At 31.8% G+C, this 22,065-nt stretch overlaps 1 protein-coding gene across 2 annotated transcripts in view; it reads left to right on the plus strand.

Annotated features, from left to right (window-relative positions):
• The window catches only part of LOC106784018, a 60,716-nt gene that overhangs the window by 11,311 nt on the left and 27,340 nt on the right, over nt 1–22,065 (plus strand). Inside the window, exons 2-9 of one of the 2 annotated variants that reach the window (XM_014743094.1) lie at nt 7,798–7,903; nt 9,776–9,990; nt 10,643–11,404; nt 11,735–12,206; nt 13,582–13,835; nt 14,781–14,903; nt 15,750–16,007; nt 16,728–16,907. In XM_014743094.1, the coding sequence (XP_014598580.1) occupies nt 7,798–7,903; nt 9,776–9,990; nt 10,643–11,404; nt 11,735–12,206; nt 13,582–13,835; nt 14,781–14,903; nt 15,750–16,007; nt 16,728–16,907 (2,370 nt within the window). The remainder of the gene's footprint in view (nt 1–7,797; nt 7,904–9,775; nt 9,991–10,642; nt 11,405–11,734; nt 12,207–13,581; nt 13,836–14,780; nt 14,904–15,749; nt 16,008–16,727; nt 16,908–22,065) is intronic. The other variant, XM_014743095.1, reaches the window with a different exon arrangement.

The raw sequence follows: 22,065 nt of genomic DNA on the forward strand, positions 1-22,065 counted from the left end.
TTAACATTGTATAATTAGTTTAAATATACTTTTTAAAGATTTCAATTAAAAAACACAAATATTAGTTAAATATTAATACCACGTATTTTTTTAAAATTTATGTTATTTCGCAATTTCTTTTTAATATGATTTATTTAATAAGGATAGTATATATAAAATAATAATTGTAAGCTTAAGGTGGTATTACGGTTTTAATCATTTTAAGGATTGCTTAATTTCTACGTATAACTTGACTCATTTAAAATATATGTTTGAGGAAAAAAAAGGAAAAAAAAATATAAGACTGGTAAAAATAATAATAGACATCGTGTAAAAAGTTTAGCGTTAGTATGAATGGATACGAATGAAAGAATAATTTTGAAATCATAGTGATGGATTTAGGATGAGAATAAGATACTCGAATGATTCGAAATGAAAGTTTTATCGCATGTTCGTTCGTTTATAGACTTTGCTCTTCTTCTTTTTCTTCTTCTTCTTCTTTCGCGGTTCCGAGAGTATATTTTTTCTTTTTCTTCTACGTCTACTTCTTCGTCTTATTTTTTTTTTTTTTTGCTTTCTCACATAGCGTGGCAGCTAAGTATCGCGTGGAAGGAGTATCTATCTACTCGCGTTCGCCTACTCAAAAAAGTTTCATCGTGAAATTTCAATGAAACGTCACGCTTGCAAGTCTTACCCTCCTCTATCAAGCTTTTTACTTCCTCCCCCCCCCCGCCATCTTCCCCGCACCTTTTCTTCTTCCTCTTCTTTTTTCTTGTTCTTTTTCTTTTTCCACCTTCTCTTCTTCCCCCCCTTTTTTTTTTTCTTTTTTTTTTCTGTTCGAGTTTTAGAAAACTCGCTTTCAGGAGGATTACCAAGTCGGAAGGAAGAGATCGTCGTCGTCGTCGTCGTCGTCTTCTTCTTCGTCTTCTTCGTCTTCTTCGTTTTTATCTCTCTGTCGTCGTCGTTACGAGGGATAAAAAGAAGATTACGAGTAGTCTCGTTTGAATAACAAAAGAGAGGGAGAGAGAGAGAGAGATATCGATTCGTGTGGTGCTAGAGGAAAGAAAAAAATTTGTCTACGTGAGCAAAAAAACACCACAGGGAGAGAGAGAGAGAGAGAGAGAGAGAGAGAGGGAGAGAGAGAGGAGATTTAAAAATTGGAAAAATTGGAAAAATCGCGACTAAGCGCTTTTTTTTTCTTGTTTTTTTTTTTTTTTTTTATATTTTTCGTCTTCTTTTTGTAAATACGAACAGAAGATTCTCTCGTTGTTAGGATCGCTGACTGAAACTGAACGGAAGAATAATTCGAAAATATCGATCGATCGATCGATTTTCATCGATCTCGAATACATTTCTTATTCCTTTACATTTTTATTTTCTTTTTTCTTATTGGTTATTCTTTTTTCCTAGGTTGCTACGTTAAATCTCAAACGTTTATCATACTGAATGGCGGTCTGTTAGAAAATAAGTTAGAGGAAAGGTTGCACCAAGGCTTGACCCTATACTACCTTTTATACCACACGTTCAACGAGGGAAATGCCTTTTGCTTGGAGTCTCGATGTGCATCGTAATTCATAACTTTATCGAACGTTCTTCCCCCCCCTCCACACCATAGTAGCATTGCTGCTTCGTGTGGTGCACCACATCCTCCGGCGGCGTTTAAATCACGCGGCCGTTAGTCGACGATACCGTTGTGCATCGAGAATGTCATCTTTTTTCTGTTTTTTTTTTCTTCTTTTTTTTCTTTATGCATTCGATCTCTTTTGAAATATACTTTTTTTTTTTTTTTTATATTAAAATTAAAAATACCGTTTCGTCAAGAAGTTAAACTTCATTTCGTTTTGTTTAAGGTGAGTCGTGGTTATAATGAGTAAAGAATTTTTAATATAAAAAATATGTATACCTATTTTATTTTTGTCAGATACGTAATACTAAAATTTATTACTATTTTTTCTTTTTTTTTTATTAATGCATTCTTCCTTTATTTACATATGAAATATGAAAAAATTGACAAATAAAAATAATACCGTATTCCGTTATTTATTGTAAAAAATGTATAAAATATCTATAATTTTTTGTGTGTGCCGATATAATATATATGACAATTTTGCTTTATTTAAATATAAATTATTAGAAATTCCGACATTTTTCCCCCTGATCTATCCAATATTTATATTCTACGAATATATATATATATTTTTTTTTTTTTTTTAATTGTCGAGATTCGCAATCATCGTTGACGTATATTTATTTTATGTTCCAACGTGTACGATATTTCGATTTGATCGTTTATTTAAAAATAAAAATAAAAATAAAAATCCTATTTCATAAATTGTATCGTAAAAAACCATCGTTAATCGAATTGTGCTCTCCGATAGAAAAGTACTCGTTGCTTGTTAGAGTGAGGGTAAAAAATAAAGTTAAAAGAAAAACATATACACGACCTGCTCGGGCACACTTACATACATACACACACACACATATATATATATAAAATTAAAGGGATTGCATGGTAGTTGTCGTTGTTACGTCGACGATTGCCGGGTATTTAAAAGTGAAACAAATCGATAGAAGAAAAATGCAGCAATTAATTGGCGAGACTCTCATAACGATGTCGAATTAGCACTCAAAGCGATAACGTGGAAACGATGATGAATTTAACGTTTATTAGTTTTAAAGGGTACTTCGTTGAAACAATTCACAATTACCTATTTTTTCAATACTTATATACTTTATTTACTCAGTGATTTTATTAAAATTACTTTTTAAGTATTTTCTTTGACGATAAATGGTCAATAATTATACGATATATAAATATTGTCTTCGATAATCATTAATTATCAAATAATTAAATATCAAATAACACATTTTGTTTATTCAATATGACAGATTATGGTATTCAATATTTATATTCGATTAAACACAAATACTTTTACATTCGTTCAAAATATTGACTAATTATTTTAATTAAAAAATACCGACCAATTAATTATTATAAACATATTGATCCAATGAATATAATTCATTTTAAACGAGCGTAAACGCAACAAAAAAAATCGTTAGAAAATAATTTAATCGTCGTAGCGCGATGCAATTTGTAATATCGTTTACGGATAAATGAATTGGAAAATTTGATGACGCAGTTGAAGGAGGAGGAACGATCATCACGATGATCGATGATGATGATGATGATGATGATGATGATACACGTTGGTAAAGATAAATGCTTATAAACTTTTTATTGCTATCGCGTGGATTTAATTTGCGTGACATATCGAGAGCATGCAACAAACGAACGAACGAACGAACGAACGAACGAACGAAGGAATGTTTGCGTCGGTTCTATCGAAGAAATCGAAGAGACAAGAAGCAGGAAGCAGGGTACCATCATCTTCTCAGCAAGAGAATTATCTACTAGTTCGATGGACCCGTCTGTCAGCGTTAAACTACGATCGTTACAAAGTGATAAAAGTACTCTTGGTGAAGAAAGATTGAGAAAGAGAGAGAGAGAGAGAGAGAGAGAGAGAGAGAGAGAGAGAGACAAAGATGGATAAATAGATAAAGAGATATAGGCAAAAAGTTGGATATATACGGGGTGAATCATTACTATTCTAAATTGGTTGGATCCAAAAAATGTTTTTAATTATAAATTATAAATAAATGTTTTTAACACTAATATATATATGTATGCATGTGGGAGGGTCGACAATTTTTTCGTGAACCCCCAACAAGAAAAATTTAATATATTTATTTATTTATTTATTTATTTATACTCCGTCCCTTTCGGGTTTGGAGGGCTTCCTATACAAAATATTTAACACCTCTTATATACTCTATCTCAATATATTCTAACTTTATAACAAAAACTAAACTAAAACCAATTTTTTGAACTAACTAACACATAACAAAACACTTCTATATACAGAAAAATTTGATATATATATAGGGTGAATCGTTACTATTCTTAAGTGGTTGGATTCACAAAATGTTTTTTAATTATAAATTACAAATAAATGTTTTCAACTAATAAATAATAAATTAATTTTGTCGTGTGTTGTTTTTTGATTGCTTTCTTTTCAAATAGGATTTATGCGACGAGTACGATATATAATGTAACGTAGTTCATTCAAACTTTTCGCTTTTTACTTTTTTGAATACAACAAATACGTAAGGAATTATTTTAGATAGTAATTCTTATTGACTCACCCAGTATACGTGTATACATGTGTGTCCTATGTGTATTTCATTCAAACGTGGCATCCTAATGCCACCAGTAATATCGGACTGCGAGAAAATGAAATGTTCTTCTCTTCCTTCCCTTGGATACTCTTTTCTTTTCTTTTCTTTTTACTTTTATCTTCTTTCGTGGATAGAAGAGAATGTAGTAGGTTGGTGAAGTTGAGGAAATCCATTCGACCTTCTCTCCCTTTTCTTTTCTTTCTTTCTTTCTTTCTACTATTCTCAACCCTTTTTTTTCTCTCTTTCGCAAATATATATTCTTCGTTAAAGTATTTCGATTACATATTGACGATAGTAATAAAGAAATATTTTATTCGATGTGAAATAAAATGAAACAAAAGAAAACAAAACAAAATAGAAAGTAGAAAAGGCTGGTTAAATGAAAATTCACGACAAAAGGCTCATTGAAAATTTCGATGAGTTTTCCAGTTCAACCCTAAATAGCTCAGCCTCTCTCAGTCTCAACCCCCTTCTAACCACCCCCCTAACCCCGATCAAAACTTTGTCCTTGAAGTTTTCTTACAGTCCATTGATTGCCATTCCTAGAGCATCCTACTATCGTTCTTTCTCTTTCTCTTCTTCTCTCTTTCTCTCTTGTACGTATGAATAAAGAAAGTAAAGACCGTTCGTCCCATTGTTTGTTCCTTTTGATTGATCCTTAATTAACTATTTTCGAACAAACGCACACACAAGCACATACTCTTAAAGTTTTTTCGGTAACTTTAATTAATTTTCATTTTCCTTCTCTCCTTATTTATTTCTTTTTCTTCTCAATTTATTTTCTTCCTATCTTTGAGATATTTAGTTCGATTGCGTGTTTTAATTGTTAAGTTGATTCATAATTGTTATTGGGCATATTATATTGTCTACACACACGCACACAAGATGAATTTAAGAATAAATTTTAATCAATCTACTAGCACGTTTCAAAATTTGTAATAATGATATCAAAAAATACAAACATAAGTGTACGAGCACTTGTTAACGATAAAGTTAAAATCAATAAAAATATCATTAAATTGCACATTAATTATTCGTTCACCTTTTATATTATCTTGTTTACTTTTTTCTCTCTCTCTCTTTCTCCTAATCGTTCATAGATTTAGTTTAGTGGCTTAAAAAACAAAAAAAGGGGATCGTTACTAAGGGATTATTTACAAAATCCGAACGAGTGTCCCATTTTCGGGCACGACACGATCGACCCGAATTCGTTGGATTTGTATTCTTTTTTTTTTTTTTTATTTTTTTTGTTTGTACGTTTGTTTTTATTCGAAAGATTATATGCATCGATGTGATATCACGGTATGTGTGTGCTGTGATGTTAATCGAGTATTAACCCGCGAAGATTAAAGCGAAACGTTTCGATGAACGTTACCGCGATATTCAAATCGATTTCAAAAAATAGGACGTTTACGTAAATTACATACACGCGCGTTTACATATGTATAATAAATACAACACGATAGATACGTACCCTCTCTCTCCCCCACACACACATACACAGACAGAAATGCGTAGACATATTACATACGTGTACGTAACGAAATTGACAAGTATTTTTTTGTATGTTCAATCAAAATTCAATTCGTTTTATATCGAAATGTCATTAAAACGTCGATAACCTTGTCCTTTGTGATATAACGCGTGCGATCGGTACTAGATTTACTGTGGAAAATTGAAAATGTTTTTTTTAATGGTGGGTTACGCCAATCGGAAAAGCCATCCCTTGTGTCTACCAATTCTCTCTTTCTCTCTCTCTCTCCGTCTGTCTGTCTGTTTGTCTGTCTGTTTGCCTTTGCCCTTCTCTATTCGTGTCTGTCTCTTTCTGTAGAAATTCGACACCCGAGAAACCGTCACGCGATATTGAACTGCTCTACGATCCGAAACCATACCCACTCGTTATTAGTCGATTAGTTTGTTCTACCTCAATATGGCTATTTCATACTAATTTACACCGTACACGCTTCGTATCCGGTTCGTAAACGTTCGTTAGTTCGTTCGTTCGTTCGTTCGTTCGATCGAACGAACGTCGTCGAATCTTTCGTTCGAAAATATTTCGCGAATTATTTTGAAAAAAGTTATGAACACGACGAAAAAAATTTTCCGAACATTTTTATCGACCTCGCGTATATTTTGTCGTTTAAAATATAAAAGGAAAAACAAAAAAAAAAAATAAAGGACAAAAAATATCACCGCTTTTGGAAGAAATTGCTCTTTTTTTTTAATCGTAAAAAATAATATACATACATGCATATGTATCGCGTATAGTTGAAAGATACAAAAATAAAACAACAACAATAACAACAACAAAAAATGTATTAATAAAAATCTATGCTATGAAGAAAAATTTCGATTCTCTTTTTTTTGTTTTTTTTTTTTTTACTTTCCAAACTATTTGTCGTCTAATAACATCGAATAGTTCGGGTAGAAAAAAAATATTCTATTAAATATTAATATATATATATTACAATATTAAAAAGGATATAAAGAAATTCAATGAAATGCTCTCTCAATTTATTATTGAATAAATATATAATATAATATATATATAGATGCAAAGTTACTTCTAATCTTTTCTCTTATTCCCTTTTTGTTTCTCTCTTCGTGAAAACTTTCATTCTTGTTTTTGTCCCGAACCTTCGCTTTCCGCTTTCTGCTCGGCTTTTAAGGGGAATAGTAAAAAGTTCAATATCGTACTCGAAAAGCGTAGGAAGTGAATCCTAGGGATGTTCGCGCACGTGCACCACACACCACCACGCGTACCACCATCAACCACTTTAAAACCGAGATCGCGAAGTAACCCCCAACGATGTTGCATTGACTTTCGAGTAGAGGAGAAAACGAAATGCGAGAGAAGATAGACCCCAACTTCTTCCTTCTTCTTATTTTCTTTCTCTTTCTCACTCTTGTATCCTCCACCCTTTACTTTTTTCTTTGATAAAAAGGGACGTGGAATTGGTTGAAAGTAACTTTTGACTTGGATTAAACTTTGTCGCGCATTGGGAATGGCGTGGGCGAACTCTCGCATTCAAGATTTTATTGAAATTTAATGAAATTTAATGAAACCAATGGTTGGTATATGATGAATCACGTTGAATTTCTATGGAAAAGAAGAAGAAGAAGATAAAAAAAATGAATATTATCTGATCGAGTTGGTAAGAGAAGTTAGAAATGTAGATTGATTCAATTCGTTATTCGAGTTAATTAAATTTAATTGGGAAGGAAAAAAAAAAGTATTTCTATTTCTTTTTCTTTTCTTTTGTATTGTATATTAGTTCTTTTTTTTTGTTAATTTATATTTAGAATATACTTAATAATACATGAATAATTATTTATATCAGTGCTTTGGGGGATCCCGTAATTAAATTTAAGAGTTGTAAAAATTTAAGTAAAATTATAGCAATTCCTGGAAGTGGAATGGATAAAGAAAATTCATTAAAAATTAGTTTAGTATAATTACATGTATGGTACGTGTATCAGTTTATGATAGTGATAGAGTTTAGATCCAGGGCTCGAGTTAAATGGAAAATATTTGAGAGAAAGTTTTGATCTAATAATTTTGTATTTAATTTTTAACAGGATATTGTCAGAATGCTGAACCACGTGGATCATTTGGAAGTAAAAGTATCGCAAGGAGGATGGATCTTCTGCGTGACAATGAACGTCTCGACGAACGACGATTCAAGTAACTATGTAATGGATTATTATTATAGTTATGTTCGCGACTGGTAAACCTCTCTCGATCAGCTTACAAATTCATTATTTTTCAATTTAACGAACAAAACGAACCTTTATTCCAATCGATTTTTCATTGATTTTTGTTTCTATTTTTACAATATATATATTTGATAGATAGTTAATTTTTTTCTTTTTTTTTTTTTGTATACGACAATTCATTGGTAAAAAAGTATTTGCAAAAATGTTAATATTGTTCGTTCGTGTAATTTGTAAAGGTTCGTAATATACTTTGAACTTCGATCGATGTTTTGAAGAAATAATGTAAAAGAAGTAATCGTGAGATAAGAGACAATGTGTCAATGGTCTTGGAGTGCGACTCTATCGTTGGTTCTTCTACTTGAAATACTACGAAACAAATTCTTTTATCGTTTCGTATTGAAATGCATTTTATTAATGGTCTATTAAAAAAAAGGTAGAGATACTGAAAAGAAGGCCGAATTTATTAATAGAATTTTATTACGATTTCTTTCCTACTGAAAATTATTATGAAATCTTTTTTTAATTCGCGTTTAAAAATATTATGAGAATAATATTTATAATTTCGTTATATTAAGCTTGAAAACTTTGAAGAAAGATGAGAACAACTTGATACTGCTTCTTTTTTTTCTTTTTCTTTTTCTTTTCTTCTCTCATCATTTTTGTAATTTTTATTCGAATTCATTAATTAAGATAAAATATGGTAAAATATACTTTGAGTCTCTTTGCATATTATAAATGAAACTTTTGAGAAAATATATTACCTTAGTAAATCTAAAATTAACGAACACGAAGGGTGTATGGAAGTTGATATTAAAATACCTTAAAAAAAAAAAAAAAAAAAAAAAGAAAAAATGAAAAAGAAATAAAGAAAATAAATCAACTTACTCGCGTAGCAAGTAAAATTATCATTCGAACGCAACGTGTTTCTATACAAAAATAGAACGCGACAGGCGTGCTACTGTAAAAAAAAAGAAAAGAAAAAAAATATCAAAAAGTCTCGTAACAAATGATAAAACGATAAGTATAAGCTTTATTCAAATAGCATCGATCGTTGTTTAAATCATTTTCACGTGTTATCAACTTGCCGTTAGGAAAAAGTACGACCCAAAAAAAATACTTCGAAGATTATTTTCTTGTTACGTAGTTGTTTCAAACTTCGTCGAAAAAAAAAAAGAAAAAGAAAAAACTATTGAACGTCGTTCCTAGTCAGATATAAATATATGGATGGTCGCGTTACTAAGAAACGATTAAAGATAAATCTGGAAACGAAGCGTAAAAGCATCGAAGCGAATAGAATAAGTAGACTGGATGGGATGGGACGAGATGAGATGGGGTGAGGTTGAGAAGGGCGGGGTTGGGGGGGGCAAGTTAGTGGACAGGTGGTATGGGGGAAATAAAAGTGTCGATTTATGCGGTGGACGACCGATGTTGTGAACGCGTTCGAGAGGAAACGGTCTAGACTTTGTTGTTGGTATATATAGAAAAGAAGGAAGGAACAAAATAATACGAGTAAAAAGAATAAAAAAAGAACAAAAAAAAAAAATAGAGACAGTAAGAAAGACAAAGATAGATGGATAGATAAAGCTAGAAAGAGAGAGAGAGAGAGAGAAAAAGAAAGGAAGGGTAAGAAACAGGAAAGATAGGTGAGGGGTAAGAGGGTGGGGAAGAGAGGAGTGAGGAAGAGGAAGAAAAAAAATGTGTGTAAGAAATTGAGGGAGGAAGAGGGAAGATAGGTGAGAGGTAGGGGGGGTTATGGGTGGGAAAGGGGTAGGAAGAGGAGATGAAAAAGGATGGTAAGTTTGAGGAGGAGAGAAAAACGGTAGGCTATGTTGTCCATTAGCTGGGACGTGTCTCTCGATGGGGAGAAGATGCTCGAAGAGAATACAAGGGGCCTCTCCTTGGAGGGAACGTCGAAGGATGAGAAGGACGAGGAGAAGAAGGATGCCCTGTCCCGGTTAAACGGAGAAAATAAAAACGTCGGTCTTCATCCATCGGAGGAGGTGGAGGAAGAGCTTCGTCCGAGAGCTTCCTTCCTTCGCCAGACTCTGAATACGAGTGAGTAAAGAAGAAGAGAGTCTCTTTACTTTACTACTTTATTTCTTTTTTTCTTTTTTTTCTATTTTTCTTCTCTTTTTTTCTTTTTTTGGTCTTCTTCAGTTTTCCCTCCTTCTCTGTTCTGTTTTCTGTTTTTTTTTTTCTTTCTTTCCTTTTTTCCTCTTTCTATTTTTCAATTTCTCGAAAGTTTTTCAATCGATAAACGCGGGCTCCCGATTAAATTGTTTCTTTTTTTGTTAATCCCGTTAAATGCCTCGTAATTTTTATATACGGATTAAATTATGCAGATAAACGTAGGAATGATTTTGAGAATTGGGTGTAATAATAATTGATACGGTAGCATTGATAGGAAAAGAAAAGTATGATTTTGTTATGTTTATTTTTTAGAATAAAGAGTTACGAATTATTTGAAAAATTTGTCAATGAAAGAAAATATATAAAGAATTGGAAATAATATTAATTGGGTTTGCGAAAAGAAACAAAAAAATAAATTTGTTCAATTATTAATATCTTCAAATTATATTGCATAAGTATTAACGATAGATAAATAATCGTGCGTTAGCAAAATTTATTCCGTGCTCGAGTATAAAAAAAAAAAAAAGAACTTATCGTTTTTATTTTAATATGAATTATTTAAATGACAAAATTTCAGCGACAACGACGACGACGTTACTCGGAGAAAGACGAAGAACAACTAATATTAACAACGATAAGACAAGAACGCGTAAGAAAAATCGTCGAATGAAAGATAATTCGCGAAATAATAATCCATTGTATAACGTTGATACGGAAGTTCGTGAGAACGAGATAAAAGGTAGCGGAAGAATATCACAAACGAGTTTAGAAAAATTAAACTTGGATTCGTCTGTCTTGTCATCGTCGTCGTCGTCGTCGTCGTCGTTGTCGTCATCATCATCATCGTCGTCGAAAAAGTCGAGGTACTCGCAAACGAGAAAGTTTCGTGCAGAACGACGAAGAAGACGGAAGAATAGGGATAGGAAAAGAGGTGGTGGTGGTGGTGGTGGTGGTGGTGGTGGTGGTGCTGGTAGAGGTAGAAAAAGGTCCAGGCAAAACGAGGATAGAAAGGACGACGATGAGAGACGAGCTACGAAGTTTAAGAAACGACCGAACGATCCCAACGAACGCGACCAACTCTTCAACAATTCTACGAACATCGGTTCGACGTTTTTTAACGTTAAAAACGTCAGCATTTTGGGACAGGATTCAAGCAATTTCGAGAGTTTCGATTCGAGCACCGGCGGTCCTTCCAATCTTCGTGCTCCACCAATGACGACTGCGACGATAGCTGGGGAGAAAAAAAGTTTAACCCAAGTTTTACCTCGTCGGGATGTATATGCCGAAAATGTTGAGAGAGAACTTTCCAAACAGCTGGAAAAGGAGATCGCTAGATCGGGTATATATTTAGTTTGTTAATACATTTTTTTTCTCTTTCGAACAGGAGGAGAGGGTTCGAAGATAGGTTACGAAATATGAGATAGGAATAATTTTGTTATCGTATGTATTGAATATTGACAACTTTCTTTTTTTAACGATGACGATTGACACGTTCAATTTATTTATATTCACTTTCATAAATAATATATCTTTAGAACGTGTTTTTTCTTTTTTTATGTATAATAATTTAAGAAACAAATTAAAAGGAGTACCCTGCATTCGTACCTTATCCTCGATTAATTAATAATGCCAGAATATTTTCTCTTATAAATTATAATTAATACGACAGGTATGATCAATTTAAACGATCGAGTTCTTAGCAGTTCGACTAATCATCGAGAGACATCATTTTACGATGATAAAAATAAAATATCCAACGAGATTCCCGTGGATGACAGAGCAAGATTCGGTAATTCTCGTTACGATGCTGACAAAATGTTAGGTTATTCTCGTACGGAGGAAGATTTACCAATACTTGACCTTGAAAACGAGGTACTTGCAAGAACAATGAAGGATTATAACGCTTACATGACGTCAAGCTTAAAACTACGTCAGGATCGTCCAAAATTCACTTCCCCATCTCGGTTACATGATCAACCAATCGTCCCTTTAACTAGTACGAGTAGCACAACTACTACTACTACTACTACTACTACTAGCAATACGTTCAACGAGGATAATCTAAAAGGCGACTTATCCTGCATAAACGGGACTTTCTTGCCGGCTCCACTAGCGCGACACGCTCTTATCAAATATGTAAAGTGAGTATAGGGAGATTTTGTATGAATTATTCAATTCGTTCGTTCGTTTGTCACATATAAATATAATATATGCATGTATATAGTGTGTATGTGTATGTGTTCTAAATCAAAAATTTTCAATGCTTTATTTTATGCATACGCGCGGATACTAACAAACACAATTTCACAATGTTTTTTTTCGTTTCTTTTTTCTTTTTTCCTTTCAACACTTGGAATCATTATTCGAGTAAAGTTAAAGAAAAATTGATCGTTTAAAGTTGGCCAGTTTGTCTTGGGCAATGCATTCGGTTAAAATTCAAAGTGGAAATGGAGTTACTTTTAAATGTACACCACCATAGTATGTATATGTGTATACTTGTAGAAAGTATTCGAATTCAAACGTGCAAGCTGCTGCTTTTCGAAACGTGTGAAAGATTTTCAACGGTGTTTATGGGATTGCCGTAAGATTGGCTCTCTTTTCTACTGTACGGTAATCCTCCATCCTCCTCTTCTTCTCTACAACCTCTGCAAACTTTTCTCCTCTTCTCACCAACACACTTCGTCTCGTCTAACACCTTACCTCACTTCATCTCATCTCATCTCATCTCACCTTTAAAACCACTACTACTACTATTACTACTACTACTATTACTACTATACACGAATGAAATGATCATCCTTTTCCAGCTTCAACCAGATGGAGGATAATCGAATATTTTCATTTTGTTTTACTTTACCGTTTATTTCTCGAAGTTCCATTTTATACGGAGATTTTATTTTTTCGACAACTAATTCATCTCTCTTTTACTCGAGTATATATAAAAAGGGGAAGATTTTTCACAAATATTATATATATATATATATTATATAAATTTTTATTATTTCTATCACATTTTTATATATTTTTCTGTATTTCAATTATTCACGAGAAACGAGACGAGTATTTTTTTTCTTCTTTTCGCAGATACTTATTCGTTTGAAAGAAAAAAAAATAATATAGAAAAATATTTCCACGTTGAATTCGAATCGCGTCTATCGTATCGTTTCTTCGTGGATACACTAAAGAGCTTTTAATTGACGCTTTCATCGATAAAAGCTGCTCGAAGCTGTCTCGAGGACCGAGAAAGAAATCGAGAAATACTATAACGATTGGCTATTTAAAATATTCAAATTATCTTTGGGGAATAGGGATATCGGATTTCACAAACAATTGTTGTATTACGAATTGAAATTTATAAAATTAATTAATTTTAAATGAAAAAAGAAACGTATTATAACTTTCGTACAAATTTTCCGATAAACACAATTCAAGTACGTTGTAAAAATTGAATTACCATCGTTAAAGGTGTTAATAAATGATGTTTAAATGATGTTTGTAAAAATGTAAATGTTAAAGATCATCCGTGCCAGGCCACGAGTACCTCGAAGCTGATTACGAGTGTGCACCTGGTTTTTACATGATCTCAACCGGAAGTCGATTACTATGCAGAAATCGCCAATGGATCGGCCAAGTGCCAAAATGTAAACTCAAACAAGCACCCGACGGTGTCTGTTCTGAAGTATCCTGCGAACACGTTTGTAAGGAAATCGATGGCAGAGCTGTTTGCTCTTGTTACAATGGATTTCGTTTGGAAGCTTACAAATGTATAGGTGAGCGATCAATTTGTCTATTATTTCATTGATTTTTCATTAATTATATTTCGTTAAATTATTCAAATAAATATCTTAAATACGTATAATATCGATCGGGATCGATTTAATTTAAAAAAAAAAATAAGAAACATTTTAAACGGAAATTTTCTGTCCTCGTGTTAGATATCGATATTATTTGTCGATAAACCATAATTCCCGATATTAATCTCGATGTCCACGAATTATTAGAGTACATACCGCAAATTAAATCTACACCAGGCTCCATTACTTTACGTTACTATACAAGCCAATACACGCGTATATATACATATATAATATATATTTTACTTAGTGTACTCTTGCAATTTAATTTTGCCGCGTTGAACGAACCGCACGAGTGTTTTCAATTAATTTTTCCTTTTTCTTTTTTTTTTCTCTCTTTTCATATGCGTATACTCTTGTTATTTGTAATATTCTCCCCCATGCTTTCGCAAATTCTTTACAAGAGAACATTTCAATATTATCGAAGTAAATAATACGCCAGGAGTCATTTGCGAAAAGCTTTTAAGGTATCATTATTTATTATGCTATAGAAAACAAAAATTATCATTTAATATTGAAATGTTAATAAGCAAACAAAAAAAGAAAAAAAAAACAAGGAAAAATACAACAAGGATCGTATTAAAAAAATAATTCCTGAAAAGTGTAGGTATGTAACGTAACTACAAAAGGGGAAAAAAGAACAAACAAACAAAGAGTGTAACATTTAATTGCTCCGGGTAACCGGTGTGTAAAATCACGTGTAGTATACTGTCGTGTCAGTGTCACTAGACTTTGTGTTTTATTTTTCTTTTTTTTTTCTTCTTCTTTCTCTTTCTCTTTCTCTCTCTCTCTCTCTCTCTCTCTCTCTCTCTCTCCCTTTGTTTTTTTTTCTCTCTTTTTGTTTTTTCATCCGAACCGCAGACGTGAACGAATGTGAGGAGAACAACGGCGGCTGTGAGTACAAATGCGTGAACACTCCTGGATCTTTTCGATGCGAATGTCCGAAGGGAATGAAACAGGGCGAGGACAGGTACACATGCATAGGTGAGCGATTTACGAGCAATCTAGAACGTCGGAAGTGATGTTGGGGAATTCGATGCGCATCGTCGGTTCTTTTCAATCGATGCGAACGAAATCCACCCGGTGATTTTTCTCTCCATCATCTAATCACCGTGCAAAAAAAAAAATAATTATTCTCAAAGATATACGAACATTAATTTCTTTTTTTTTTTTCTATATCTAAAAAGAAAGATCCCATTTTAATCTACGATAAAAAAGTAATTGATATTATTGGCATACCAATTTGTAGAAGGATAGATAAAAATGGGTATAATATTCGTCACGTTCGTATTTGTTGATTAGAATAAATCTTTATTGAAACAAATTTGGATAAAGAAATTTCATTATAATTATATTACGTTTTATTTTATTAAAGTCAATTTTTAATTATCTAAATATATGTATATTTATTGTGACATTTAAAAGGGATGCCTGGAAGAAAGTTTTTTTTTGGTGTACCCCACGTGCTTGTATGATTTAAAATTTTTATACGATGGAAGAACGTTGCTTGTGTCGTATTAAAAATAATTTCGCGTATAACTTTTTCTTACTTTCCCTGCGAAGTTTACAAATACGTAAAGTAGTACCTTTCTTCCAGAAATTCATTGATTCATTGATTAAAAATAAAATCTATATACCAGCGAGCAATCCCGAACGATGACACGATTATAATACCTAACTTAAACACAAAAATATAATCTAATAAAATGAAATTAAATAAAATGATTAATTGTTAAAAAAAATCAATAGAAAAGAAATGAAAGATCCAATTTGTTTCATCGATTCCAATTAGGATTGAAATGAAGGGAATAAAGGAAACATGATTTTCAGATATAAATGAATGCTTGCTGAACAACGGACACGGTCCTTGTCAGGACACGTGTCGGAACCTCATAGGTGGTTACGAATGTTCCTGCGAGGGTCTTCAGGACACGGTCCTGTCTGCCGATAACCACACGTGCCAGAACGCAGGTCCATGCAGTGTCAACAATGCCGGATGCTCTCACACTTGTCTCTCGACGATGGGTCGAGTGTTCTGCCTCTGTCCGGACGGCTTCATGCTCGAGGACGACTGGAAGACCTGTCAAGGTAAACCTCATCTCCCTTAGGGTATACGGTTCGTTCGTTTAATCGCGTTAATTGAATACCGTAGAGAGAAACTTGTCCTGGTATAGCAATCTTCATCAAATCGTATCCTTTTACACGCATGCAAATATCTCTCCTTGATATATTATTAATGTTTCCTTATATTTCTGGAAATAATCGAAATAACTTATCTTTGTATCGTTAATATTTTCATTTAATTTTCGATCTTATATTAATAATCCGTATTAATTAATTTTCATATTAATAATTTGTCATTATTTGGGAATTAATTATGCGTCTTGATCTTTCATGAAATATGGATAAAAGTCATTGAAAATAATGAAGATTATTTTATGGTATATCAGATGAGTGAGAATACGATTGTTTTATAAATAAATATATTAAATTCGTTTCTGTGGAAGATATTAAATTGATTTATTTTTGAAATAAAATTTAGATAAAATTTTGTTCATTGTATAAATATATAAGTGATTAAAAACGATATCAATATTTGTATTATATAATATATTAATAATATTTAATTATTAATATATTATATATATTATATTATATATATTATAATTTATTCGTTTTACAGTTTCTCTCTAAAGAAGCGTATAATAAATTTGATATATTATTATAATATATAATATGTATATGTTGTGCATCGAGAAATGAATATTTTGCAATGGGAGAAAAAATGAATTGCATCGTTTGTTTCAGACGTAGACGAATGTGCAGTACCCGATCTTCAAACGGAAGTGTGCCGTTACGGATGTATCAACACCCAAGGATCTTACAGATGCGCTGAACCAATGGAGCTGAAGGATCAACCGATAGCAGACAGCCTCTCCATCACTTGCCTGCCCGGATACGAGGTGTCCGCAGACGGTTCTTGTGTGGGTGAGTTCCTGATCCTTACGATAAACCTACTGGACGTGTGCTACGATCCAATTTTATCTATTCTATCTAATATGTTTAAACGTTTATAGAAAAGAGGAACTTTACCTTAAGAATTTATCCTTCATTCGATTCTTCAATATTTAATACGATGACGATACTTTTAATTAATTATTTATTAGATCAATATTTGAAATAAATAATATATAATATTACCGTTCAATATATATTATAGATCGTTTGATACGATTATAAGTAAATGTACATATATCTTGAATCAAGATTAAATCTTAAACTATTATTATTACAAATATCGATTATAATTATCATTTATACATTGACAATAATTATTCGTATATGCGTTTGATGATCGTATTTAGATTAAGAAATATTGATCATACGAATGGAAGTGTATTTTTGAAACGAGAATAAGTATAATTGAATGTGAATCACAAATTATTATTTTTAATTGAAAAATAATGTTTCGATCGGATCGAGTAAAAAAAACATATTAGCGGATGAATTAAAAGTTGAAGTCAATATATTTTCTAAAGAAGAAACTTCGTTAGATATTTCTCTTTTGATCGTTTCAATTTCACATTACGGATTTCTATCAATGCGGTGCGAAATTTCATACGCTACGTTGTAAGTGTAATACCGAAAGTTGTTTCTCTGTAGTACGTTAACTACGGTAGCTCGTTAGCATGTTGTTTAGTTATTTACTCGGTTATTCCGCGATATACAGAGGATTATACAGTTTAATGATAATAGATGCCTCTAGGGATGCTAAACTTTGTCCGCACGGACATAGTCAACCGATTTAGAAGCATATAACTACCAGACCAACCACAGGACTATCTTTGCGGGATACGCTTTGCAAAATCGTTCCTTCTTTATTGACATTAATTAAGGAAAATATCGAATTACGTTATTCGTTTCGAACTGAAAGATAATTTTTTATTTTTTATTTCTCTTTTTATATATATGTGTATAGTAAATATATTTTGCACGATCAAATCTGTACAGTGTTATTAAATAATAACGTTGAAGATAACAAAAAAATAGTTATACATATTAAAGTGGAATAAAGATTATCTTGATTCATTGAAATGTCATCAGGTTAATCACGTCAAATGTATTTTCATTTTGTCATTAATATCTATGAAAAGTAAATTTTAAATTGCGCGAAACGAATAAACGATGAAATATATATAGGGGAGAGAATAAATAAAATTAGGATGTAAATTAAAAGAGTTATATACTTTTATTCGAAAGAAAGATAGATCTTTTGTTCGGAGTGGGGTGGTGGTGGGATTGGGGTGAGGAGAAATTTTTGAATAAACCGCAAATATCACTTTTCGTTATTAAACATATCTAATTTATGAAATATATATCTATCTATCTATATATATAAAAATGAATCCCTCTTTCCCTTGGTCACGTCATAACTTGAGAACAATTTTACCGATTTCATTCATCTTTTTCTTTTAAGTTTTCTAATACTTTGTAAAAGGTTCTTACTGTAAGAAAAATTAAGAAAATTGCTAACAAAAATTTACAAATTTGAGAAAAATTAACGAAAGAGGTGAGTGTGTTTACAGAAATTGGTGAAGGAATGGCAGTGAATTATATATATATATATATATGTATATAAATAAAAATAGTAATAGTCTAATTTCGCGTGTCCCGTGTAGATTACATTGCAACAACGTACAAGCAATGTAATTTCGTCGAACGGTTTAAAGCGCGTACTACAGCTTTTAAAAGCCGATGGACGGTGGATAAATTTAAAGCGAATCGATGGGCCTCTCTCTATATATCTACCATGGATAACAATTCCCCCGTAGGGAGATGAAGGCTCTAACGAAATTTCGGATAGGGTCCTCGTCAAGCCCCGGTAACATCGTACGAGACGTAAATAATCGAATCAGCTTGGAACATGGATCCACTTTATGTACATGCTACGCGTAACTCCGTGTCGACTATCTATGCTGAATTACAATTAGGCTTCTCTCCGATCATTACATTATACGTAATAAAAATATTTTGTTTTTCTTTTTTTCTTTTTTTTCTCTTTTTTTTTTATTCTAAGTTTAACACACACACACACACAACATAATATTTAATTAATGTAATATAATACCATAAAATTCGAAATGGCTTTTATTTTTTGTTAAAAAGAAATATTAACTAACATCAAGTTGATGAAATTGTAATATAAAAGTAGAAAGGATTAGTCAAAGAAATATAAGGTTTTTTTTATACGTGTTTTCAATTTAATATTAATTACATTGTTCGGTGCGATTTGTTGAGCTGATTTTTTGTTTATTAATAGAGACAGATCGATTTGATTATGTATCACTTTTTATGGAATACAGTATTCCAATTTTATTTGCAATAAGATTTTACTATTTTCCTATTTATATCTTTTAAATAGTGTCCCGTATAAATTTTGAATTGTCATATCTACACAAACAAATTTTTTCATTTTACAAATCTTAGTTAGATATCGTATATATTTTGACGTATAACATTATATTCAATTCTTTGAAATTAAACAAATATATATTTTTTATTTTCTATATGGATAACAATTTTGTTTAATTAAAAGTATCGATATTGTTAATTGAGCAATATATTGTATAATCGAATCGTTTGTCTTTCTTTCAACAAAGTTTCTCAACGATGAAAAATTTCATCGCAAATATTTTACTTGAGGAACAACGTTAGGATAATCTAACGAGGAATTTGCGGGGGTGGGGGGGGGTAGGAGGAGGAGGAGGAACGAAAGCAACTAACGAGATTTTCCTAACGGCCTCGTTCGTACCACCTCGTACGTAGATCATCCGTGTACACCTAATCGAATTAGATCACACGTGGATCCGTGCTCGCGGCACGATGACAGCTCGTATTAGTATCATGCCTAAATCATTCGGTGCACTCGCATGAAACGCATTAAAGGGACCAACCAAGTTGAACGACGATATACAATTATCGATGTTGTTATTAAAGCAAGTGTTCATGCAATCGCGTCAAGATCCGATCTATTAATGTTCTTGTCTCCGTGAGTTAATTGACATATCCTAATCGTCCTATTCAATTTTCATTTTCGCGACAAGATATAAGATCACTATCTCGGTTCGATCAAGAAAGATTAACAAGTATAGATAATTAGAATATTTTTGGTTTTTTATTATATTATATATATGTATATGTTACCGTCGAAGTCGGAAATCAGTCATTGCTAGTAATTTTTCGACATTCTCATCAATGCAAAGAGCATTCCGATGAAGTCGGAAACAGAAGAATTCTTACAGTTTTTCCTAAACATTGAAAATAATACTTTGATATTTTATAGAATATCAAATTACTATTTAAACAATGTTGAAAAGAATACATCCTCGGGACAGGCACATACAGCACTACGCAACCATTTCAAAGAAATATCAGAGATTGCAATGCTGTAAATTGTGCATCTTTGCAATTTCTTTGAAAAGTTTTGGTAAATATTTTTTATACTAAAAGTAAATAGATTTTAATAAAACTTATATTAAATTAATTACCGGCTTCGACGGTAATATATATAATATTATAATATGTTTTTTTATAAATATTATAATATTTTTTCTTGTATATATAATCAGATTTTTATTGTACAAATTACAAAGTTTTTTACAATGTTTATTTTTTGTTGTATTACTCATCAGTAATTGAAAGGTAGTTTTAGTAGGTTACAATTAATAAATATTAGTATGACGTTAAAAAAAAGATAAATTAAAAAGAAGGAGGAAATATAAAAGAGACAGAAATGAATAAAATAAAAATCATATTATACGTAAAGGTAACTAATTGCAATTGATTATAAATTATAGAAAGATTAAAAAAATTATTAAATATTGTAACATGTGTGTGAAAGAGTATAAATTCATTCAAACGAGAGATTAATCTGGATAGACATTTACTTTCGTTAGGAATTAGAATGACTGATTATAATAATAATAATAATCGTTAGAAATGTTTGATAAATCTATTATCAAATTGACACATTTGAAAATTCACTATAAGCGTTAACTTATTAGGAGAATTATTATCATCATTGAATTCGCGTCGCGCGTTTGTATCTATAACTAATTAATTACTTAAACTAACGTTGCAGTGATAACAAGAGATTCTGTTGGACCTTGTTACTCGGAACATGTCGGAATATCTCTATTCTAGTTTAATTCGATTTCGTAGTCCGATCTAATTGCGTTGAATCCAACCAAGATCGAAGCTTCGGTCTATTCGTTGAAGAAAATTACGTTCACGTTTGGGGTATTCATCATCATAATTATCTCAAGTAATTCATGATTTTCTTAATAGTTAAAATGGTACCTCAAATATATTAAACATTTCAAAACAAACAAAAATATATTCTACAAAATATTCGATCTTACAAATTTACCAATTAACCTAATAATTAGATGCATCATCGTGTTTTTTTTGTGTTATGTTATTTTACATATTATGACAATGTGATGTCCACATAGAACAAATTTATAAGAAAAACATGAAAACAAGAGATGAATAACATTTTCTAATTGGAATTGCAAAATGATTTGTGTGTGTGTGTGTTTTTTTTAAATACAAATTGACGATAGTTAAATTAGATTAGAATAAAATTTAGGGGAACGGAAATTATCTCCCACCCTTCTCCAAAAAAAAAGGAAAAAACAAACACACCATCGTCAATTATTTTCTCAGTTTCGTTTAACAAGGCGTATAAAGGAGTCATCAAAAAATTCCTGTGAGAGAAGGAATTTACTTCGGTGGGAAGGGGGAGGAGCAAAAAAAAAAAAAAAAGAGAAAATGGCGGCCATTCGAAGTATGAAAAGCCGCCGGGGAGAGTTTAAGCTCGGCAACGCGCTTTGAAAAAATTCCCGCTAGTTCGCGAAAAATTGTCGGAGCGTGACTCCGCTTATATTTGCTGTATAAATTTAAGGGAAGATTCTCTTTTCTCTTTTCTCCCTCTCTCTCTCTCTCTTTCTCTCTTTATTTTTCTTTTTTTCTTTTTTTTATTTTTTTTACTTTTTTACTTTTATTACATTGCGCCGACACGTGGTGTCGAACGAAGAGAGAGTACAAGAACTCGAACACCCTTTGAAAAATGGTTCCTCACACC

This window comes from Polistes canadensis, unplaced genomic scaffold (assembly GCF_001313835.1).
Source record: "Polistes canadensis isolate GaletaPanama2010 unplaced genomic scaffold, ASM131383v1 scaffold_28, whole genome shotgun sequence".
In the NCBI taxonomy this organism is placed as follows: domain Eukaryota; kingdom Metazoa; phylum Arthropoda; class Insecta; order Hymenoptera; family Vespidae; genus Polistes; species Polistes canadensis.